Below are 20,300 nucleotides of genomic sequence, written 5' to 3' on the forward strand. Positions count from 1 at the left end.
ATTCCATCAATATTACGACTTTCGGAAGGCACTGGTGACCCGGAATTATCTGTGCCACTGTGATGAAGAGTATGAATAACACGAGATAATTCATAGTTCAATCCTTCAAGGACGACCAGAAGTGAACGACCTCACACGCCTGGACGCCAAACCATCAAAGCCCAATCAGTGGTCGAGCAACCGCTAGAAACTCTTCAATATTCTGCAGGAAGATTCTGGGCTGCTCTAATGCCGCAAAATGTCCCCCCTGTGTAAGTTCAAACGTTAGATGTACAACGTGAAGACAAAAGTTATTGATGGAATCGGGCATACCTTGTCATTGCGCTTGTAAAACACCAGATTTGGATAGGCCTTCTCAGCCCACGCTTTCGGCAAGAGAATGTTCTCTGCTGGAAAAGCCGAATAGCCAAATGGCTTTTCTTTAGACGTTGCAACAGAAAAGAGGACATTTGCTGCTGCTGCGCTCGCGAGAGCACGATAGGGATACATGCTTCTTGGAAAAGTGTCTGTGTACCAGTAAAAGCTTACCATAGTGAGAATTGTGTCAACAGAAAGTGGATAACGGGAATCAGGCCACTCGAGGAACTTCTCGCCAATCCTAGATAATGTTAGGCAACGACAGTATCTTGCAAGTCAAGCCGTGATATGGAGCTTACCAGGCCAACATGGCAAGTGGGCTTGATGATAGGACGAGGCCGATCGTCGAGGGTCTTAGACCATGTTCCAGAAGATACGACGACCCGGTAGCGCTGAAGTTCAGCATTCGCTGTACGTGCTGTGCCTCATCTTCGGTGATGTTGACCGTCGTAAGAAGCTCGTCTTGGGATGATGGAGCAAGCATATTGACTGCCTCAGTATTAGTACAAATCTGAACACCCACTGAACGTATGGAGCCAATATTGCTTACTGTGGAAGGCTTTGCACTGTGGGTGATTCGCTGACAGAATTCTAGCGAGGAAGCTGCCGATGTCGCCGCCCTGGGCAACATAGCCTGAGTCAAAGCCAAGAGTGATCATAAGCTCATTCATCAGCCTCGCCGCTATTTCAAGCGTGAGTTCAATGTCGATTGGCCCACCGGAAAGTCCATAGTTAGGCAGAGAGGGAACAATGACATGATAAGGAAGAGTTTCTGGAGTATATTTGCTTTTCAAAATGTCGAGCAACGGAAGAAACTCGAGAAAAGATCCGGGCCACCCGTGCAGAAAGAGTAGCGGTAAGGCATCGCTTCTCTTGGAGTAGAGGCCAACGAAATGGATGTTTGTCGGTCCAGCATCGACGTCATTAATGGTGACGTTGAAGTTGGGGAAGCTGTTAATGCGGTCTTCTTGCTTTCGCCAGTCAAGCTCAAGCCACGCGTCTTTTGCTTCAGCGAGCCAGTTCCTGGTAGTGCCAAAGTCCTTATTGTTGTGTTTGTTGTACCAGGTTTCGGAACCGATCTTTGAAGCAGAGAGGAGCGATGCGAAATCTTCGATCCTGGAGTCAGGAATGTGAAGATTGAATTCCTCTGAGGGAGCCATTGTGACTCTCGGTGTCGTCTCGAGGGCCACGGTATACTGAAAAAAAGTCAAGAAGGTGGGCAGTAGTGGCCACATGTTCTGCGATTGTATTTGATATTAAGTTGACAGAAAGACTGCAAGTGCAGGGAAAGAAAATCAAAATTCATTCATCCGTTTAACGCACAAACTTATATCGGTAGTAAAATCATACAGTCGGAACTAATCACAATCCATGCTGATCTTTCGAAAACTATTACCGAATGGCGAACAACAACAACAACTTGGCCACCGAGGAAAGACGACCTTGATACTAAGAACCCCCACTCAGGCCCATAGCAACTAGGCTCGGAGCAATTTTAATGCCGTGTTCGACTCAGGCGCTATGGTATGGGAAAAAGAATCCTTGTACTGGAAGACTTTGGCGAAGGCGAGCGTGGGTATGATCATTAATCACGCCTGGTTACATTCGACCGTTGGACGCGGGGCCCGAGGCGGAGGACTGTCAAGATGGAAGAAATATGTTAGTCGTGTGCATATCTTATCCAGAGAGAAATTCAAGCCATTCAGCTCTGACTTTACGCTCCCCCAAATGAAATTCAAATTAGGAAGCTATGATGCGACCTATGGGATTGTGCCAACTAAAACGATTTACCTATGCTCCCCATTGTCAATGGCGTTTCCTAGGATACCAGATTCCCATTACATCATCCATACAATATCAACCTGACCAGATTTAGTTCCGGACTTATTAGGTCCCTGATTACTACGGTAATGCAAATGGTCCCAGCCCCCTCGCGATACGAGAGCAAACAAAGATGAAGAACCACACATGAGCAACATGTCCTTGTCTGAAAATATGGGTTCTGCGATGGCGACCTGGGACAATGTCTCCGGCACCCTACCTTGCTACCTTCATAATTACATGTACTTGAGATGAATTGATCAAGTAGACGAGCCTTTTAGCTAGTCACACGGTTCCAATGAACCAACAGCTCATACTCGATTCAGGTATCTACTGTATCTCGATGAAACATTCACTTCATTCAGGGAGGTGCGTCGATCCTTGGAACTCCATTTGAGATTGGGCCATTCTCAGTGATGAGTGTGAAGCACTGATAAATTTTGAGCTACGTTGAGGGAAAAGACAGTTGGAGATGCGGCTTTGATAACATTGCGACGCCATTTCCGAGACACTACCGACCTTCCCATGAGTTCTGAAGCATTTCCTTCACTCCAGTAACCTTTAGGTGTGGGAATACCTGATTCAAGGCCCTGTCCTTTGGGAAATCGAAGAGACCTTCAGTGACCCAGAAACCAAAGGTGGAGAATAGCTGTTGAGCCCACTGTTTCGGGAAGTACGAGTATGCAGCAACCTGGCCTGGCAGCTCCGTGATCTCGCCAGATTGGAGCTTCTGAACGCTATCGTATGTGACATGGAACTTCTTCCCTATCAACAATAAAAGTCTTAGTAAGTCGATCAGCATGTACTTTAGGGAACTAGATTTTACCTCCACGAGCCTCTTCGGCAATTGCAATGAATTCTTCCCAGGTCATTTCGTCGCCAATGAGATATGTGTCGTGCTCCCATGTGGCTAGGTCGAGAGCTTCCACGACGAATTTGGCGACGTCTTTGGTATAGGTGAATGTCATTTTTTGTTTTCCATCTCCAGGTATGGATGCTTGCCTGTTGGCCATGTCAACAACAAAGGTTGTTTGCGGAATGTATGTCTCGACATGGGGCATTGCGTAATAGTCGAGGAACCACCCGCAATTGAATGCTGTCCATTCAAGCCGTGAGTTTTCCAGCTCGCTGTAAGAAGCAATGTGCTGGAACCCGTGTGGCAAAAGATTCAAATACCTACAAAGACTCTGGTTCAGTAGGTTCATACTTTTCAAACAAAGCACGCAGCGACTAGAATTCACTCACTGACTCGACGGTCTAACTGCCCAGCTACTACTAATGAAACGCTGCGTACAATTGCTCTTGTCGGCTGCTTGAATGAGGTTGATTTGAGCCTGGCCAACCCCAATGATGTGGAGGGCTAGAGCTGATATCACGGTGTGGATCTCGTGGGTTTCCAAGGTCGTCTGCAGGGACGTTCTGTCGTCGTAATCAACTGCCACAACAGGGACTCCAGCTTTATCTTCTGCCGCTTCCTGTTTACGATTGACTATTGTAAGCACAAACGAATTTATGAAAGGGAAAAGCCTTCTTGGAAGCACGATCATGGCGTACCGTACGAGAGAGGATGATGGTGGAGTGTCTCGGATCATTTCTGAGTGCATCCACAATGCTACGCCCAACGCCGCCAGTTCCTCCGGCAATGGCGATGTTCACCATCTGAGATTTGTCGTGTCAGATGACACGTGATGTAGAGAAAGAATGAAAGTCCAGTCGTGGAAGCCCAAAAGAAAACTTGAATTTGGCGGGTTGGTTTGCCGTCGGGCTGGACTTCTGACCCAGTATTTTTAGGACGCTTAAAATTCAATTTAATAGGTGTAGTTTTCGGTCGAACTTCGTCCGTATGATTCCCCCACAAGAGTGTAGATGGAGCTGAAACTTGACATCCCCCGCCCGCACACCTCAGCCGCATGACGATTAACAAAGCAGGTGGCAGAACTCGGCGTTGCAGGACGGATTGATAATTAGACCGTCGGTAAGATTGAAATCAACTACCCATGTAATCGTTCTAACTGACTGGCCACTTTCACGACGCAACACCTCCTGGGAAAGATTTTGCAAGGGCTGTTGTATGAAATAATAGGCCAAGACAGTCTATGGACAATATCTAACCATATCCGTAACTATCTTAGAATGAATCGAAGTTCAGACCGTCGTATGGTGGCTCAATCGACGCTATGAGCTTAATCACCAACGGTCGCGCTTGTTGCATCAAGATCACCGCAATGATCCTTCTCAAGTGGTTTACATTGACGTAAATCTACCTCAGGCTGCGAGTACACCAACGCCGAACTGCCCCAGTTCGATGGTAAAAACACCGTGAGGGTCTGCAGAAACTTCCAGCACAGCGGGCGCGGAAACGAGCGTGGGGTTTTCGACTGAGTTAGCATTATCAGGGCTGGCAGTGATTGAGGTAAATGATCCTTTAACGTCTGCCTTTCCAGGGATTTGTATGCGAATCTCGGTCGAGTTGGAAGCATAGTTGGCGAGTTTTACGATTACTTGGCCCTCTCCTTTCATGCTTGCTGCCCACCAGACTAGTGAAACAAGAATTTCGCGGTCAGTTCCTATCAAAGGCTTGAGAGTAGTGAGCGAACTGAACTCACCAGGGTTGAGCTCTGCATCAGCTGTAACGGGGACAACAACATCGCCATGATTATTAGCAAACATCCTTTTGACGTGATAAGATGGAGTATAAACGATGCCATCGGGTTTGTTAGTAAAGGGAATGAGGTTGGGCTAACCCAAGACAAGTCAGCATAACATGTATATACTGTGAGAGAATCGGTATCTTACCGTCCATTGGCCGTTGACAGGGTCGTAATTCTGTAGTGTAGGTGCGTAGGCAGCTAGTTTGATCACATCTGCGTTGCGCTCCCAACCCATCATATAGACTGCTTCGGAGTAGGCACCTCGCATATCGGACCATTTGACGCCCCACCTGGCATATTCACCGATAAACACAGGATGAGCGCGATCCCAGTCGTCATAAAAGTCATATGCGTTGATGTAATTCTCCGGCACATTGTAGTCGTGGAAGTCAAGCCATGCGCCTTCGGGAATTGGGTCCGGCAGACAGGCTCGGTCAGACGTGGAGGTAAGGACAGTTATCTGCGGATATGCTTCTTTAATGGCATCGAAAAATTGCACAAAGCGCTGCTTGTAAGACTCACAGCCGCCGGCGAGGTTATCTTCGTTCCCAACCTCGACGAAGTTGAGCTGGTACGGCTCTGGGTGTCCGAGAGTCGCGCGAAGTGCCCCGCCAGACGTGTCGATGTCACCAATGACGAACTAAGACGTTGTTCAGCACGACTACCTGATGCGTAGTAATGTAGGTAGACAACATACCTCAATCTCACGGATTGCGTCCTCAACATACGGCTCAAGCTCATCTCCTACTAATGGTGGGAGTCCCGCAAGTCCGAGACCAGCCCATACGTCCAGGATAGGCTCCAAGGACATATCCTCACACCACTGGAAGTATTCCATGAGGCCAAGGCCGTCAGTGTTGACATATCCCCAAGTCCCTATATAAGTGTCAAAAACATCAGTCGATTGCCTCACATCGCAGTAACATCAAGGTGCAACGAGGCCCTACCCCAACGTCCTGGTCGAGATTCAAGAGAACCTATTGTTTCATTCCATTTCCAGCGGTCATGCGGGCCGCCTCCCTCACTGCACAATAAGTAGTCAGTGATTGGATTCTGGACTTGCAGTTGATAAGGATACCAAGGCAACTCACAGGTTATTACCCCCAGGAAATCTCAGAAACTGGGGTTTGAGATTTACGAGGGCTTCGGACAGATCGACTGTCAAGCCGTTTTCTCTACCTCTGAAAGTAGGAGGAAACAAGGTCGGGTAACCAAGATTGATACTTCCACTAGTCAGAGCCTCGGCCAAGATCTCGAAAACCCAGAGATTGTTCCCATCGGCGGCGGCTGTCGTCCAGAATCCGGCTTCATATCGCGTCCATGAATCGGCCTTGGAGTCGACGGTAATGATAGCCCAGCCATGTTCGACATCAGTCTCATTGCTTAGGAGGCGGATCTTGACATCGCCCTGAAAATCACCACGAAGCCAGAAAGTGGTATCGTAGTACCCGCCGTTCACGATGATGCCTCTGTAGCCAGGGTTCGCAACGCCAGTAAATCCACCAGCGCCGGTGGGGATTGTAATCTTGAGGGATGAAGTGATGGCGTTGGTCAGTGGTGTTTGGGTATCATGGGAAATTTCCGCCGCGCCATAATGAACTGTCCAGGGGTCGACGGTAGTCACACCGCCTTGAAATGCGTTATTTCTTAGTTGCTGTGAATAGAGGCCTATCACCGTATTTCATGTTTCAGCCAATTGTCATCTTTGATGGGCCAGGGTTCAATTGTACCTCCGTCGCCGCTGTTGCTGATGTCCTCAAACATAAGACCGTGGAGCAAAGGACTTAACTCATGGCCAGGACTTCCGGTATCAACCTGAAGCAGGAGTGCCCCTGCCACAGTAGCTATAGCTACGAGGCTAAAGAATTGAGAACAGCGCATGGCTTGGCTTGAAGTCAAAAACTTGAGAGATGAAGGTTGTTACCGGGCTCAACTCAATCATAAAGCAGCTAGCATTCTGACTATATATCGCCGATCAATATTGCCAACCATGACTCGATATACTTACATGTATTGGATACGCTCCAATGGCGCTTAGTCGACTGGTACATGATCTGGCAACTGACAACTTACGAGTTCCGATTACTAGGAGGAAGAAGGCAACCGGGTTGAAAGAGAAATGAGAGGCATCATTGTTGCTCATCGCCATCATGATTGGTGGCGAAATAGAATACTTCGCCTCGAGATCTTTCCGTAGATGAATCTATGTTCCTAGAAAAGTCGCGGAAGTCTGGATGCAAGACGAATTAGTGGGATTGCCAAGACCGAAGAGCTCATTCCGCATGAGACAAACGACTACCCAGGTGGCCATAATGCCAAGGAGGCATTGTGAGGACGTGTAAAGTTAGCGGAAAGTCGTGCTCGCTTCTAGCCGCAAGCGCTGATATACGCTCCTCTCCGAAGATTGCGGGTAGCTTTAACGGCAAATTGTGGAGTAATCACGAGCATCCCTTAAGTGGCATGTGGAGATGTCCTTACTTTGGATGGACGCATACAGGGTGTTCGGCAGCAAATATTGAGAAGTTACAACACAACCGAAAACAAAAGTTTACTTTCATACTCACATGTGTAGAATTAGGTTTTGTAGAAGTGTATAACTGTCACGATCCTCATTTCTCCGCGTCTTGTTCCTTGGGCCCGCGTGTCTCATGACTTGGCTGGGGGCCTAATCCCGTGGGAGCCGACAGAGCCGCTCCAATAATGACCTTGCGTTTGACTTTCGCAATGTAAATACTCCCGGGTGAACAACAATCGTTAACTTTTTGCGGAGAAATCTTCGGAGCCCTGGATGGGCAATGACTACTATGAATGTGTCGAGGTTGCTGGAAGCCATGCGGATCCTAGCAGTTGCTCCTGGATTAATGGCCCAGAGTAGTGACAAAATCGAAGCCATTATTGTCAATGATTTCCATCCCGGCCTATTCTAATTACGGCCTTATAAAATGTACTTTCTCCGACATCAGCCTCCTTCAAAAGAAAACTCGAGATTTATTGCTAAGTAGGTATTAAGCGTTTGTGGTCTCCGAGGATGTCTCTTCGTGGTCGCAAAGGCATTGGTTCCGCGGACGTTCGAGCAATGTAGCTGACCGCTCGTGCAAAGAGGAGCTATTAGAACAAAAGGCCATTATAATTACATGTTTAGACGTTAAGTTAAAGAGCCCAGCAAGTTTGTTAGAAGCAGAGAGTGTGCGGAGACCGAGTCACAGGTGGATGTTGGTGTTTACACTACCAGGAAGTAGCATTCCTCTGAAGTAGAGTCTAGCCTCTCGCAGTAGATTATCAAGCTGATTAGATGCTAGAATTGACTTTCTTTCTGAATGAAAGATGCTAAGTCTCTCCTTGCCGGTATCCTCTTTGTGATTTTGACCGAGACTTACCTCCATATCTACTCAATCAGTAGCAACACCTGCCTTAATCCGCTCAAGTACGCTCTCACTCTCGATGGTAAGTCTAAGAGCGGCGTAGACCCGCTCATCGCGCGCAATGTTATACCAGGGAAAGGGCCTTCTGAACTAATCAAACTGTGATCGTAAAATTGGTCTAATTTGAACAAGTCACGCAGAAACCTAGCAAGTCCAGAGTCAATCGACATAAACATCTGAAGGCACGGCTGAAAACGTTAGGTATCACTGGGACAGCATTGTAGACTTCTCAATTGATCACAGCTGTAGCTTGTACTCCTAGCAATTTCATCTTGACGAGCTACAAAAAGAAGACCATGACGATTATCGCGGATGGGTCCGCCTAAATTCGGAAAGCTAAGGTGGCTGACCGTACTTTCAATCTTTTATCGCTTAATACCTATTGTTTGCTCTAGGCCGCAACACCTATATGTCGTGACTTGATTCTCCTCTTAAACTATTTTGATGGCTTATTCGTATAAGCTCAGCCTAAAGCCCAACATCTTTCTTTCCATCTGCTCTAGCTTTTTATTGACAACTGCACGGGGTTAAGTCTTTACATGTAGTAGCCGTCCACCTAGAAGTGGTGATTTGTTTACACCTCCTTGTACGCTGGAACGCGGAATCGTCACACAGTATGCTAATAATGACCGGGCGATCAATTTTTCAGCCGCCATATTGAACGGGGAGAAAGAAGAGACTATGAGTGCGTTGATGAAGGCAAACGGATCCCTTCAAGAGAAGTTAGACATTGTTAAGTAGTCTGGCATTGTCTTGAAAGACGTAAGATGCGCGGCACCCAGCTAGAAGATCGAGATCTTTACGGCTGCGGCCCAACTACTGATTCATCGTGTAAGGACCAATGCCGACTTTGTTGGTGAGATGACTCGAATCAGAATAGGGTCGACATGGAACGAATGGGGTAACATAGCAAGGTCAGCCGCTGGTGTCTGAAAGCCAATAGTCATCCGGGCTCTATTTGCAGCGAGAGTAGTATATCAGCTACGGCAGGATAGGTGATTCCATATCGTCGTGACGAGTCTCGAAACTGGAGAGATGATAGCAAAGGCTGGATACGAAAGCATGCCATAGTTTGAAGATTGTTTTGCATACTGATATCTAGGCATCAGATACTATCTTCAACAAGTACCTCAGAGATTATCTCGATGAAGTATCATAAAGTCTGTCTGCCTATTCCTTCCTCAAGACCCAAAGGATCTACATGTTTCTTAGTTCAGGCAGCCAAGTTAACAGTGGAAACGCATCCACTCACGTTTGGGCCTTTGGTAGACCGCGCCCACCGAATTGGACCTTTGGTAAACGGTTAGGAATGCTGCGTCGTCACTCAGGGCATGTCGAGCTAAATCCGATAGAACTGCCCAATAAGGGGCGAGGGTTCCCTGCGCCGCCAGCAGCAGCCTGTGAGTAAGACGGACCGGATCTTATCATAAGCTCCGTAAACCCTGTCAAAGCCCACCAGAGACCGACAAATGTGGCTGAGGCGGCGGCCGACCCCGGCTCATGCGCCTGGAGATAATTAGCCGGACTTAATTTTTTGGGGACACTGTACACTACCTGAGCACTACCTATGGTGTAGGCATACCTGCCATGACTGGCGATGGCCGCGACGGCTTGGATCGAAATGAAGTGTATATATACGCAGTTAAGATACCTTCCAATGATTTTGAGCTTGGAACATTATCGATCCAGCATTTTTTACGAGATACCTGCTTTGTACACTACACTTTAAGCACCATACCCTGTCGAAGCTTGGTACCTCAATCTTGATCATCGCCAATATGAGGTCCATTACAGCCGCCAAGACCATTGTCGGAAAGTCCATTGGGCCAACCGGCTACGGACTGATGGGTGAGTTCGTTAAACTCAAAAACAGGCATCACAAGACTGTATTCTTTTGCTGACAATGATTCACAGGATTGACCCGTCCTTGGGACCAGATTGAGTTCTCTGCTTCAACCAAACTGATGAAGACTGCGCTCGAACAGGGTGCCAACGTTTGGAACGGGGTATGGGTACCATCAACAAAAGCCATCTTTGATATGTGATGTACTAACACAGAAGCAGGGAATCCACTACGGAACTCCTGACAGAAATTCCTTGCACCTACTCAAACACTACTTCGAGCAAAACCCGCAGGATGCGGACAAGGTCGTCCTCAGCATCAAGGGCGCCTACGATGGCAAGACCCACATCCCGGACTGCAGTCCGGAGGGCATCCGGGCCTCCGTCGAAGAGGCCGTTCGAGTCCTTGGTGGCTACAAAAAGATTGACGTCTTCGAGTGCGCTCGAGTCGACCCCAATGTCCCCATCGAAACCTCCGTCCAGGCTCTCGCAGAACTCATTAAGGAAGGCAAGATTGGGGGCATCGGCCTTAGCGAGGTCAGCGCCGAGACCATACGCCGCGCGCACGCCGTGCACCCCATCGCGGCAGTCGAGATCGAGCTAAGCATTTTCACGCCCGATGCCGTAACCAACGGTGTCGCCGAGGCATGCCACGAGCGTAAGTCTCTTGCCATACCGGGCCGCATCCTCATAATATAGCAATGACTAACTCGAAGAAATACTATAGTCGGCATCGCTCTCGTCGCCTACAGCCCCGTTAGCCGCGGCCTCCTCGCCGGCGAGTTTCGCAGGCCTGAAGATCTCCCCGCCAACGACATGCGCCGCATGTTGCCGCGCTTCAAGTCGGACGCCTTCATCCAGAACTTCAAACTTGTCGAGGCGGTCGAGAAGATTGCCGAGCGCAAGGGTGCGACGGTCGCGCAGGTGGCCATCACTTGGGTGCGGCGGCAGGGAGCCATCCCGATTCCCGGGTCGACAAAAGCGGAGCGAGTGGTGCAGAACTGCGTAGACGTGGAGCTGAGCGACGACGATTTGAAAGAGATTTGGGCGCTGATTGAGAGCTTGCCTATCGCGGGACAGCGCTATGGCGGCAAGTTTGAGCAGTATCTCAACCAGTGAGGATTGGCCGTTTTCCCATGCTTTTCGCTTGATTTGCAATATATCTGGAAGTCTCTGGAGTAGCGGAGATGCTACTATAATATACTTATGTTGCCCCAGACGACCATGTTCGCTTGCTGTAATTACATACTTGAGCAAATGCCTGGAGTAACTACTTCTCACACGTTGTTGAGCGTCCACGACAGTGTCAAAGCGCCGGTGGTATACCAGCAGGGCTGTCCTTGCGCCAGTCGCCGAGACGGCGACGATAGTGCTGGGAGAAATGCGCAAGGGCTAAGTGTCTACGTGTTAGGCACGTTCATCCATTGCCTGCCTTATTATGTTCTGACTCAGCGATAGTGCGGCATATGTTGCCTACGGTTCATCCTCGACTTCGATTCCTCTTAGCAGATTGAAACAATGTGCAAGACCTGTGTGATGCTCTCCACACCCGACAGGATCAGGGATATTAGATATACTGGATTACCTACGGAGTACCTTTTGTAACGACCCACTGGCCATGGCCACGTGACTGCTCCTCAGCCGGCCCTACTCTCTCGCTGGCAGGTGGTGAAAGCTTCAATGCCCGTCCAGAGCCTCTGACTTCGGAAGATCCAGTCTGTCTCACCACTAATCGATTACACGCTTTTGCCAAGTATTCGAGTTGATCATTGAGATTTCACTTTGATAATCTCTCTCTCTCTACCCCTGCTCCAAAATTGCGGCACTACTCTGATACCCCTCTCGGTGTCTTTTGCTCATCTCCATCGGCACATACGCCATGATGCTTTCTTCAGGCTTGCTTTCAAGCTATAAGCAATACAAGCGCGATACTGATGCCGTTGCCTCGTGGCTGGCTGCCACCGCGATAAGCTTCGGCTACTCCAAGCCCCTGAGTGAGCCACCCGCTAAGGCTACATCTTCAGTGCCCACGTCTGAGAGGTTGAAGGGTAAGGCGCGGAAGCAGGCTAAGAAACAGGCTATCATCAACCCATTGCAGGCACCTGAGGAGACAGCGCCTGTGGACACGACGCCTCAACACATCATCGCTATAAAGGACTTCCTGCCACTGGCCCAATTCGTCGCGGGAAAGTTGTCCGACTCCTTGAAGGTCCCAGAATCGTTCATATCATCCCTCAACCGTGTCATTGAAACTCGTAAGCGGTTTTCTTCCATGCTGGGAGGTATTCGACGATTCAAAGACTACCGTGGGGACAATAAACATGCTTTCTTTGTCACCGTTCTTGAGCGCGTTCGCGATGCCTTCAAATCCCAGGTGGGCGCCTTCGACGTATCTGCTCTACAAGACGCGACCCACGGCATTGAAAAGGCTCTCAAGAATGGTTCCAAGCATGTTGACGGACCCAAAAATATGTTCGCCATCCTAGACGTGTACGAGCCGTCTGAGGACTTCCTAGCTGCCCCAAATATCGAGCGTCAGGCTAAGGGTACTAAAGTCTTCATAGCTGAGGAAGACGACTCCGATACTGCAGCCCTCTTCATTTACACTGCGTACCTCAAGGATCTCGGCCAACTTCGCGAAGAGATTCTCCAGCTCTGGACCGAGTATAAATCAGGAGATAGAGACCTCGCCGCCGTTTCAATTGCCACCAATACCGCTCTGCAGCTTGCGCGCAATATGGAGCAAGAAATTGCGACGTCGATGGAGAAGCTTGGAGGTGCTATGGAAGCCATCCAAATGTTCTATGAGGCTGCTTGCGCAGCTCAAGGCCAGGACCCTCTCGATAAGCAGTGGGGTGATGATTTGAACTTCAACTGCTACCAGGACGCCTCCGACCTATACTTCACTACTCTCAGTCTTCTTCACGCCTTCAGCAGCAGCGAATCGTCCTCAAACATTCCGAATTACAACGGGAAGTTTGGTTGGTACAATGACAAGAAAAGAGGAACCACGGCTCGCGAGCGATGGGCAGAGGATAAGGCAGCACTCCTTGAAGTCTTCGCGGATCAAACCATGCTCTTTCAGCTGTTTCGGGGATCCCCAGTTCAGGATGAGTTCACCAAAGGATTGAAATACGTGATGGACACGGGTAAATTGGAAGTATGGCTATGCTTCTCCGCCCAAGTGTACCTCGATATTCTCAAGTCCCTCGGACCCTCAGTTCGAAACGGAGAGAGGGATTTCCAGCGGTCCCTGAAGCCAATCGCAGACAGTGCCGAAGAGGCTCTGCGTATTCGTAGCAATCGAGAGGGTGCGGTCAGGGAGAACATGCAGGATCTTCACAAGCTGGCAATCCTATGGGGGCCCGGAAAAGACCCATTCAACGCCATTCGCATTGCATCGAGGCTTCAGACAAGGACTTCAAACTTCTTAGAACATCACCCGATGTACTGCGGTCTCTTCTTGCATTACGTTCGAACTCTCTTCCACCGCGTGGGGGCCGAGTATGCTGCGAAGCCCGGTAACGTGATGCACGGCATCCAGCTCTATCAGGCTCTCCAACAGGAAGGCTTGTTGCAAGACGGGGACAAATGGGACGCTCTGGATTCAATGATGGAGCAACAGGGCCGGACCGCCTTCTTCGTCGGCGATCCCCCAGTGAACCCAGAAGCGTATTTCAAGAACTTCGGGCTCTCAAAAGGAGTTTCGGCTGCGCAATGGATCCAGAAGCGCAACAAACCCAACAACAATCGCGTGATGACATCAAAAGCTGGCATTCGGATCATGAAGTTCAAGGGAGTCTGTTCTTGTTTGTTTGCCCCTAGGGTCTTGGACAACTCGGATCCCAGAGGCCTTAACGCGGACGTCATTGATCAAATCCTTGAGCGAAGTGGCTGGCTTAGCAAAGCAAGCAACGACGGCACCCCCTCCGACCCCGAAAAGCCCAAGGTAAGATGCTATGAAGCTCTCTATCATTGCCATCAAGTGTTCTTTATAGTCCATATGTCTGACAACCTCCAACAGAAGCACCGTGCCCTCCTCCTGTCTGAGCTAGTTCGTCAAGTCGCCCTCGCAGTTCATGACGAGGTTCCCGAGCTCACTCTCGACTACTTTCACACCGACCACCTTTGCAAGGCTGTTTTGAAACGCGTGCGAGAAAACGTAGATGTTAAGAATGGCGGCTCGATCGAGTCCAATCAGCTCCGTTCGCTTCAAGCAGACAACCCAGGAGATACTGTAGGTATCGTTTTCGCTGCGGTTGTTGGCCACGTACCCGTTCTTTCTCCAGACCAGAAGGCGCCTCTCCGAGAGGCAGCTGAAGCTTTCAAGAGCAAGCCTACCTTGAAAGATTAGTCGACCTTATCTTATGTTGCTCATACATACTCTAGAGAACGAACCGTAGGCGTCAGGCTGTTATATCCAATGTATTGATCAGCGTCATTTTGAAGTATTCACCCATGCTTGTGCCCTGCCATTAAGAGTTATCTTATCTGCGAGCATGGTGTCAAGCATGTGATGGGATGCTCTTTCGATAGACTGCTGATCGGTGCATGTAGTAATGCCAGATTGGGTTGGGACAAAGTGAACTGGACAAGGTAAATTTGCAGCAATGGCGGTGTCATCGAGCAGTAATTTGCAACATATTCAATTGATTCGGTCGATACTTCATTTCCCAATCATCATGTATCCTGGCATTATTCACATGAGGGGCGTCCCAGATAATTGAAGATGGCATGACTAGTAAAGATAGACAGCTACGTAAATGGTCCTTTCCGAGTATCTACATCCCACTCTTTATAGAATCACTTGGCCCCCATTAACACTTTACAGACGTGGTGTCTATGGGTTTTGATGGCATCCAGGAGCAGCCGAACTCTGGTCATGGAGCGTCGATTGGTTGTCACGTTGGTTGGATCTCGGAACGTCGTTGGAGGGGTTGAGGTCGAAGAAACTCGTTGGCTTCAAGGCACATGACAACTTTTCCGCGGGCATAACAGGGAAGTCTAAGACTCCAAACACGGTAAGTATCTTCTTCATCAGAAACATAGGAAGAATCACCTCGTACCTTCGGGGCGTGTGACGTGTGTCAGACCAAACGAGTGCCACAGAACGACATCTTCAGCCTCAACATTTTCCGCTCGTGCAGCATACTCTACAAGGCCAGTATCCTCTCGGCTTTGATTCGTAAACTCTCCAGCAGCCCAAAGTTCGTCATCGCGGTACCGAGTAACCCAAATTGGCTTGGACGCAAAGACTCCGCGTCGATGATTGAAAGTCTCGGGCCCCATCATCAGCATCTGGCTAGGCGAAGCATGAAGCTTGTACCCAGCCATCTTTCCCGATACCTCATGCCTGCGAGCCGGATTTACAATTTTGTACGTGCGAGCTTTTGTTAAATCGAGATCGTAACCACCTGGTGAAACAATAGGTGTGGTATTAAGTCGGAACGCACATCCGTAGGGGTCGAGCTCCGGATCGTCTCGTACAGGAATACAGTCCTCGTATACAATTGTGTTCTTTCTTGCCCCATCAAGGATCGGATCTATTCGGACACAAAAAAGATGTTGATGGTTAACGGCCAAGACTCCGGGTGCCACAACAGTTCCCCAAGGCGACGACTTGAGTTCGGGGCGGATTGGCATAGTGGAGACAATGCCAGTTGCTCGCACCTCGATGTGAATATTCGCGGCTTGATCCAGGGCATACGCCAAGATGTATTCGTAATTGGCTACAGTGGAAGTGCACTGGACAACGAGCTTCCGGTCTCGGACTGTGGAAGATTTCATGTTGCGAAAGTTCGTGTGTTTCCAGCCAATTCCATCATCGATCTCGTGCATGCAGACAACGTTCGGCATAACAACAGGTTCTCCTGTTGCTGAACCCCGAACGCCATCAAAGTAGGCAATGTGGCCTAAACAGTCACAGCCAAGAGACAAGCTATTGGAAGTGAGACCGAAGCCGGAGTCGCCGAGGTCGAACGCTTGCTTCCGGTGGTAAGGTGTTCGAGGATCGCCGTAAGGTACCGTCATCTCACTCATCGATACCCGGTAAAATAGAGGCCGGCCTTCGTAACGTACGTCGTGTAGAACTGGACCTTCACGTAGAGACCATCCCAGTTGAAATTGCCATCTCTGCCATGATACCTTACGATTGTTGATGTCGAATGAAGGCCCTTCTGGTTGGGCGACTTGTAGTGGTTTTAGGTCTTTTCTAAAAGCATCGGGTCCGAGAATGTTTGCGCTGTACTCAACTGGCTTGACAGGTACCCAGGGTTGTGTTTCATCGTCAATTTCGTCATCGATCCCCAAAGGAAGCTTTTGCAATTCAACCAGCTCAAGAGTCTGAGCATCGAAGATAGGTGCAAGAGGGAGGGGGATGGAGTAGTGGTTGGCCTCATCGTCGTCATCGAGGGCAAGATACATGTAGCATTGGAAGAGACGGCGTCTCTCCTCGACATCGTCAGTTCCGTAAGCCCAAGGGTCATTGAGAACTCGTGCTCTATATCATATCATGTTAACTAATTCTGGCATATCAAAATCAAGGGAATTGGAGCCTCACCCTTCGGGGAGTCTCAGCTTAGCGACCTCAGCCACGACATCTGGATGGGCATTGCAAGCTGTGGTAATGAGGTCGTATTCAACCCAGTCCACTGGTCCCTGGGCATCAGGAAGGTCGTCAGTCTTCTCGAGAGTTCCGCGAGTTATGTTGATGATTGCTCTGCTCATGAAATCCCTTTGCTTCCGTTGATAGTAGATCCTAGCTCTACGATCGGGCATAGGGCCGCGTTCCAGGAGGTGAACCAAGGTCTCATCTTTCGAAGGCTCGGCGAGATCGATTACTTTGAACCTGATCTCATCTTCCTGCAGGTTCAGTCCTCTGAACAGGGCGCGGGACGCTTGATGCACTTCGTTGATCGAAAGGGGGTCAAGGGGGTGCTTGGCCATGGTGACAAGTTAATAAGCCTGATTACAGGCCAGGAAGTGCAGTGCGTGAGGGTCAAGATGCGGTTGCGTTCGATTGGCAGCACCAGTTTAAAATACTACATGTTCTCATACGAACACTTACAATTTTTACTCCCTTGATACACTGCTTTGAACTTGTATTCATTACGAAAGATAATTGACTACCCAAAGTCGTTCGATTCGTGTTGCGGACTTACATGTTTCCCAAAAGGGACATACTCCCAGCAGCGACTCACCACTCCCCAAAACGGAAAGAGGGGCAACTTGTTGTCTTCACGCGGGGTAAGAACAATCCCATTTCAATTAGCAAACAGAAATAAGTGCATTCTCAGACTCTTTTGTTTTGAGATAATAGTAGTAGAACACGCTCATTAGCTAGTATTAGTATCCCTATTATAGGGTAGTTAGTTCGAACCGTAGTTAACGAAGAGATTAATTGAACTATATGAATATTTACGTAGTAGGTATAAAAAGGAGGTTCTAACCGTAGGTTAGGCTAGCTATGATAATCGTAAATAGGGCCCCTAATTGGCCCCTGCGCAGTCGGCTGTATGCCGCGGTCGAATTAGACTTCCAATCCGACAGCTAGAAAACTAAGCGTATCTTCTGGCTTGAACAGGAAAGACATCCAGCCGACCTCTTCATAATGGACCCCACGTCAGCACTGCGGAGGAATACAGCGCAACGCGGGGTAGCCCAATATGGCCACTATTACCGATCTTACATCTTGCGGCAACCGCGAGTGATCTAACAATACCAGATCTTTGGGAGAGATATATGTCGTATGTTCCCGAACTTTGCTTCGCTAGATATATTCAGAAGCTTTGTATCCAAATGCCAATTCATGACAGCTTCAACAACTTCATCCTACCATGTCTGACTTCAGAGGTGTCGATCTTACCGGTAAGACAGCGATTGTCACCGGCGCTTCACGGTGAGGAATCGGCCGCCTTTGTCGGTCTTTTTAGACTCCCGCTAATATTCATAATTTCACAGTGGAATTGGCGCCGCGATTGCAAAACAACTTGGGAGGCGAGGAGCCAATGTTGTCGCCAACTTCGTGACAGACAGCAGTCGCCAGCGAGCCGAAGACATCGTCAAGGACATTCAACAACACGGATCGAATGCCATTGCGATCCAGGCAGATGTCGGGAAATTATCTGAGATCTCCAGACTCGTTGAAGCTACGCTGAAGTTTAGTGGAACTGGCAAAATCGAAATTTTGGTTCATAAGTCAGTTTCCGCTCTCGATTTCTATGGCTTGGTTTTGTCCATTATGTGTCTGGCTCTGATAATTTTGCTCTACTTCTCAGCGCGGCTTTGGGTGTTGACGCAAACCTCGACGAAGTCACCGAAGACTTGTATCTCACCCATTTCGACACCAATGTGAAGGGACCAATTTTTCTGACCAAAGCTGTCGTGCCGCACATTGCTCGAGGCGGTCGAATAGTTTTTGTTTCTTCCGCAGCGGCTCGTCTTGGGGTCGCTGGACAAACCGTATATGCTGCCACAAAAGCGGCCAACGAGGCACTTGCGCGTGTGTGGGCCAAAGAACTTGGGAAAGAGCATGGCATTACTGTCAATTGCGTCAATCCTGGCCCGGTGGCTACTGGTAGGCATCTCACATCCAAGACGCCACTCGCAGCAAGACTGACATGTCCTGCGACGTAGATCAGTGGAACGAAAGCGATGACCAGTTTAGAAAAGACATGGAGCCCTTGATCGAGTCTACACCGGCTGCAGCGAGAATCGGAGAAGTGGATGATGTCGCACCTCTCGTGGCATTCCTTTGCAGCAGTGACGCTCGGTGGACTACTGGATCAGTCCTCTGTGCAAATGGGGGTTTGTATAACTAGACGGGAAGTACGCCGTTAACATCAGATGCGCCGATCAACGATGAGTTGTATAGCATTGCAATTTTGAAAGAAGTCCGATACTAAACAACGCATCATGCCAACTACTGGATCGTGGCTTGGCCTTTCCGGACACACTGATGTGCCTGTAACTCAGTCCAGCCTCTGCGTCGCTTCCATCTGGCCCATGCCAAACCATGTCTGAGTGGGTATCATAACTCTCACAGTTGAGAGGGCTGGATGACAACGATCAAATGACGCTTCCTTCCATATAAAGCCTCTCTTTGGTATCTGCTCACTATCAAACTTGGCGGTTGTTGCCCAGATTTATTCACGTGGGTGTAGTATGGCTCATTTGTAAATTCCTTCCGAATCCCGGGCTAAGCTGTTTGAACAAGTTGTATCAAGGTTCCCGTGACATATCATGGGCAAGCTTCAAGGTGCCGGGACTCAGGCATCTCCATTAACAATGTCATTCTTTAAGACACGTTTCCAGGGTGAACTTTTGAAACTGCCGTTCGGTGGCTGGGGAATCTTTTCTTCATCGCATCTTCCGGCGGTCCTGTTTGTGATATTGAGAGTTGGTGAGCCATTTTGGCACACCTCTGTATATTTAGTCAAAAGAAAAGGTAAGCGTGTTGCTGCTGCATACTCTCAGAGCAGGTCTGCATTCGAATGAGTATAGATGTTGGACCAAGGGACAATTCTGGTCTTTACTCACAAATTCCATCCAGGGAACATTCGTCCAGCCCCGGGTTTTCAGTCTTCTTTCCTCCCAAACCCCTTCAAGGACTTCCATCATGGCTGCATGTTGAAACCCCGTGGAGCGTCGAATATTTTCGATACAAAGACTGGCGTAGTGTATCTGGTGTCTTTCAGATGTCTCGGTTGCCGCCAGAAATAGAGGGAACAACAGCCGCTTGAAGAATGGCGAGTCCATTGAAACGTTTGCACAGCAATCCAGGATTGCTGATACCGATGGCCTGATCCTGGGGTCTTCGCAGGGAATTACAAACGTATCAGGCCATCGTAAGATTCTCAGCAGACTAGCATGTCTAAAAGCCTCCGCAAGCTGTCTCCACTCCGGATGTGGTGTGGGATATTCGATCATGTCGAGATCGAGGTCGCGAAGAAAGCTTTCTGCCTCATCTAATCTGGTCTGAAAGTCGACGGTAGATAACAATCCCTGCATATTCTGCTTGGCTGCTGCTATTACGTCCCCGATTCTGAGGAATATGACTGCGGGACAACCAACCAAAGTGTGCAGGGCTGCGTGTGGAGTAGTAATGTTTGCAACACATTTCCGGACATTCTCGGAGTAGGTGAGCTTCTCAGCACCACTGAATCCTCTTAAGACATCCAACCTGATCAACATGTTTGTCATTAGAAAG

The 20,300-nt window shown here is 49.0% G+C and overlaps 8 protein-coding genes across 8 annotated transcripts; 3 read left to right on the top strand and 5 right to left on the bottom strand.

The window, feature by feature from the left end:
• Positions 1–154: 154 nt before the first annotated feature.
• On the bottom strand, positions 155–1,592 carry CLUP02_04735 (epoxide hydrolase; the record flags this gene model as incomplete). Its single annotated transcript, XM_049283746.1, has 4 exons — positions 155–247; positions 313–598; positions 657–846; positions 908–1,592. The coding sequence occupies 4 exons, from the start codon at positions 1,590–1,592 to the stop codon at positions 155–157; spliced, it is 1,254 nt and encodes a 417-aa protein (XP_049140889.1).
• Positions 1,593–2,689: 1,097 nt separating this feature from the next.
• On the bottom strand, positions 2,690–3,837 carry CLUP02_04736 (uncharacterized protein; the record flags this gene model as incomplete). Its single annotated transcript, XM_049283747.1, has 4 exons — positions 2,690–2,943; positions 3,005–3,354; positions 3,424–3,653; positions 3,733–3,837. The coding sequence occupies 4 exons, from the start codon at positions 3,835–3,837 to the stop codon at positions 2,690–2,692; spliced, it is 939 nt and encodes a 312-aa protein (XP_049140890.1).
• Positions 3,838–4,443: 606 nt separating this feature from the next.
• Positions 4,444–6,981, bottom strand: CLUP02_04737 (alpha-N-arabinofuranosidase A; the record flags this gene model as incomplete). The annotated part of the gene is made up of 8 exons (XM_049283748.1): positions 4,444–4,715; positions 4,785–4,917; positions 4,975–5,469; positions 5,527–5,705; positions 5,807–5,853; positions 5,921–6,497; positions 6,560–6,679; positions 6,903–6,981. 8 exons carry the CDS (start codon positions 6,979–6,981, stop codon positions 4,444–4,446), a joined length of 1,902 nt encoding a protein of 633 aa, XP_049140891.1.
• Positions 6,982–10,029: 3,048 nt separating this feature from the next.
• Positions 10,030–11,212, top strand: CLUP02_04738 (pyridoxal reductase; the record flags this gene model as incomplete). Its single annotated transcript, XM_049283749.1, has 4 exons — positions 10,030–10,099; positions 10,166–10,263; positions 10,316–10,751; positions 10,821–11,212. 4 exons carry the CDS (start codon positions 10,030–10,032, stop codon positions 11,210–11,212), a joined length of 996 nt encoding a protein of 331 aa, XP_049140892.1.
• Positions 11,213–11,975: 763 nt separating this feature from the next.
• CLUP02_04739 (uncharacterized protein) lies at positions 11,976–14,820 on the top strand (the record flags this gene model as incomplete). Its single annotated transcript, XM_049283750.1, has 4 exons — positions 11,976–14,042; positions 14,118–14,446; positions 14,543–14,640; positions 14,690–14,820. 4 exons carry the CDS (start codon positions 11,976–11,978, stop codon positions 14,818–14,820), a joined length of 2,625 nt encoding a protein of 874 aa, XP_049140893.1.
• A 113-nt stretch (positions 14,821–14,933) lies between these two features.
• CLUP02_04740 (primary-amine oxidase) lies at positions 14,934–17,038 on the bottom strand (the record flags this gene model as incomplete). Its single annotated transcript, XM_049283751.1, has 3 exons — positions 14,934–15,097; positions 15,160–16,592; positions 16,653–17,038. 3 exons carry the CDS (start codon positions 17,036–17,038, stop codon positions 14,934–14,936), a joined length of 1,983 nt encoding a protein of 660 aa, XP_049140894.1.
• Positions 17,039–17,702: 664 nt separating this feature from the next.
• On the top strand, positions 17,703–18,912 carry CLUP02_04741 (uncharacterized protein; the record flags this gene model as incomplete). The annotated part of the gene is made up of 6 exons (XM_049283752.1): positions 17,703–17,713; positions 17,817–17,838; positions 17,908–17,990; positions 18,053–18,289; positions 18,370–18,668; positions 18,728–18,912. The coding sequence occupies 6 exons, from the start codon at positions 17,703–17,705 to the stop codon at positions 18,910–18,912; spliced, it is 837 nt and encodes a 278-aa protein (XP_049140895.1).
• A 447-nt stretch (positions 18,913–19,359) lies between these two features.
• CLUP02_04742 (C6 zinc finger protein) lies at positions 19,360–20,284 on the bottom strand (the record flags this gene model as incomplete). The annotated part of the gene is made up of 3 exons (XM_049283753.1): positions 19,360–19,514; positions 19,562–19,574; positions 19,631–20,284. 3 exons carry the CDS (start codon positions 20,282–20,284, stop codon positions 19,360–19,362), a joined length of 822 nt encoding a protein of 273 aa, XP_049140896.1.
• Between the last annotated feature and the right edge of the window lie 16 nt (positions 20,285–20,300).

This window comes from Colletotrichum lupini, chromosome 3 (assembly GCF_023278565.1).
Source record: "Colletotrichum lupini chromosome 3, complete sequence".
Classification (NCBI taxonomy): domain Eukaryota; kingdom Fungi; phylum Ascomycota; class Sordariomycetes; order Glomerellales; family Glomerellaceae; genus Colletotrichum; species Colletotrichum lupini.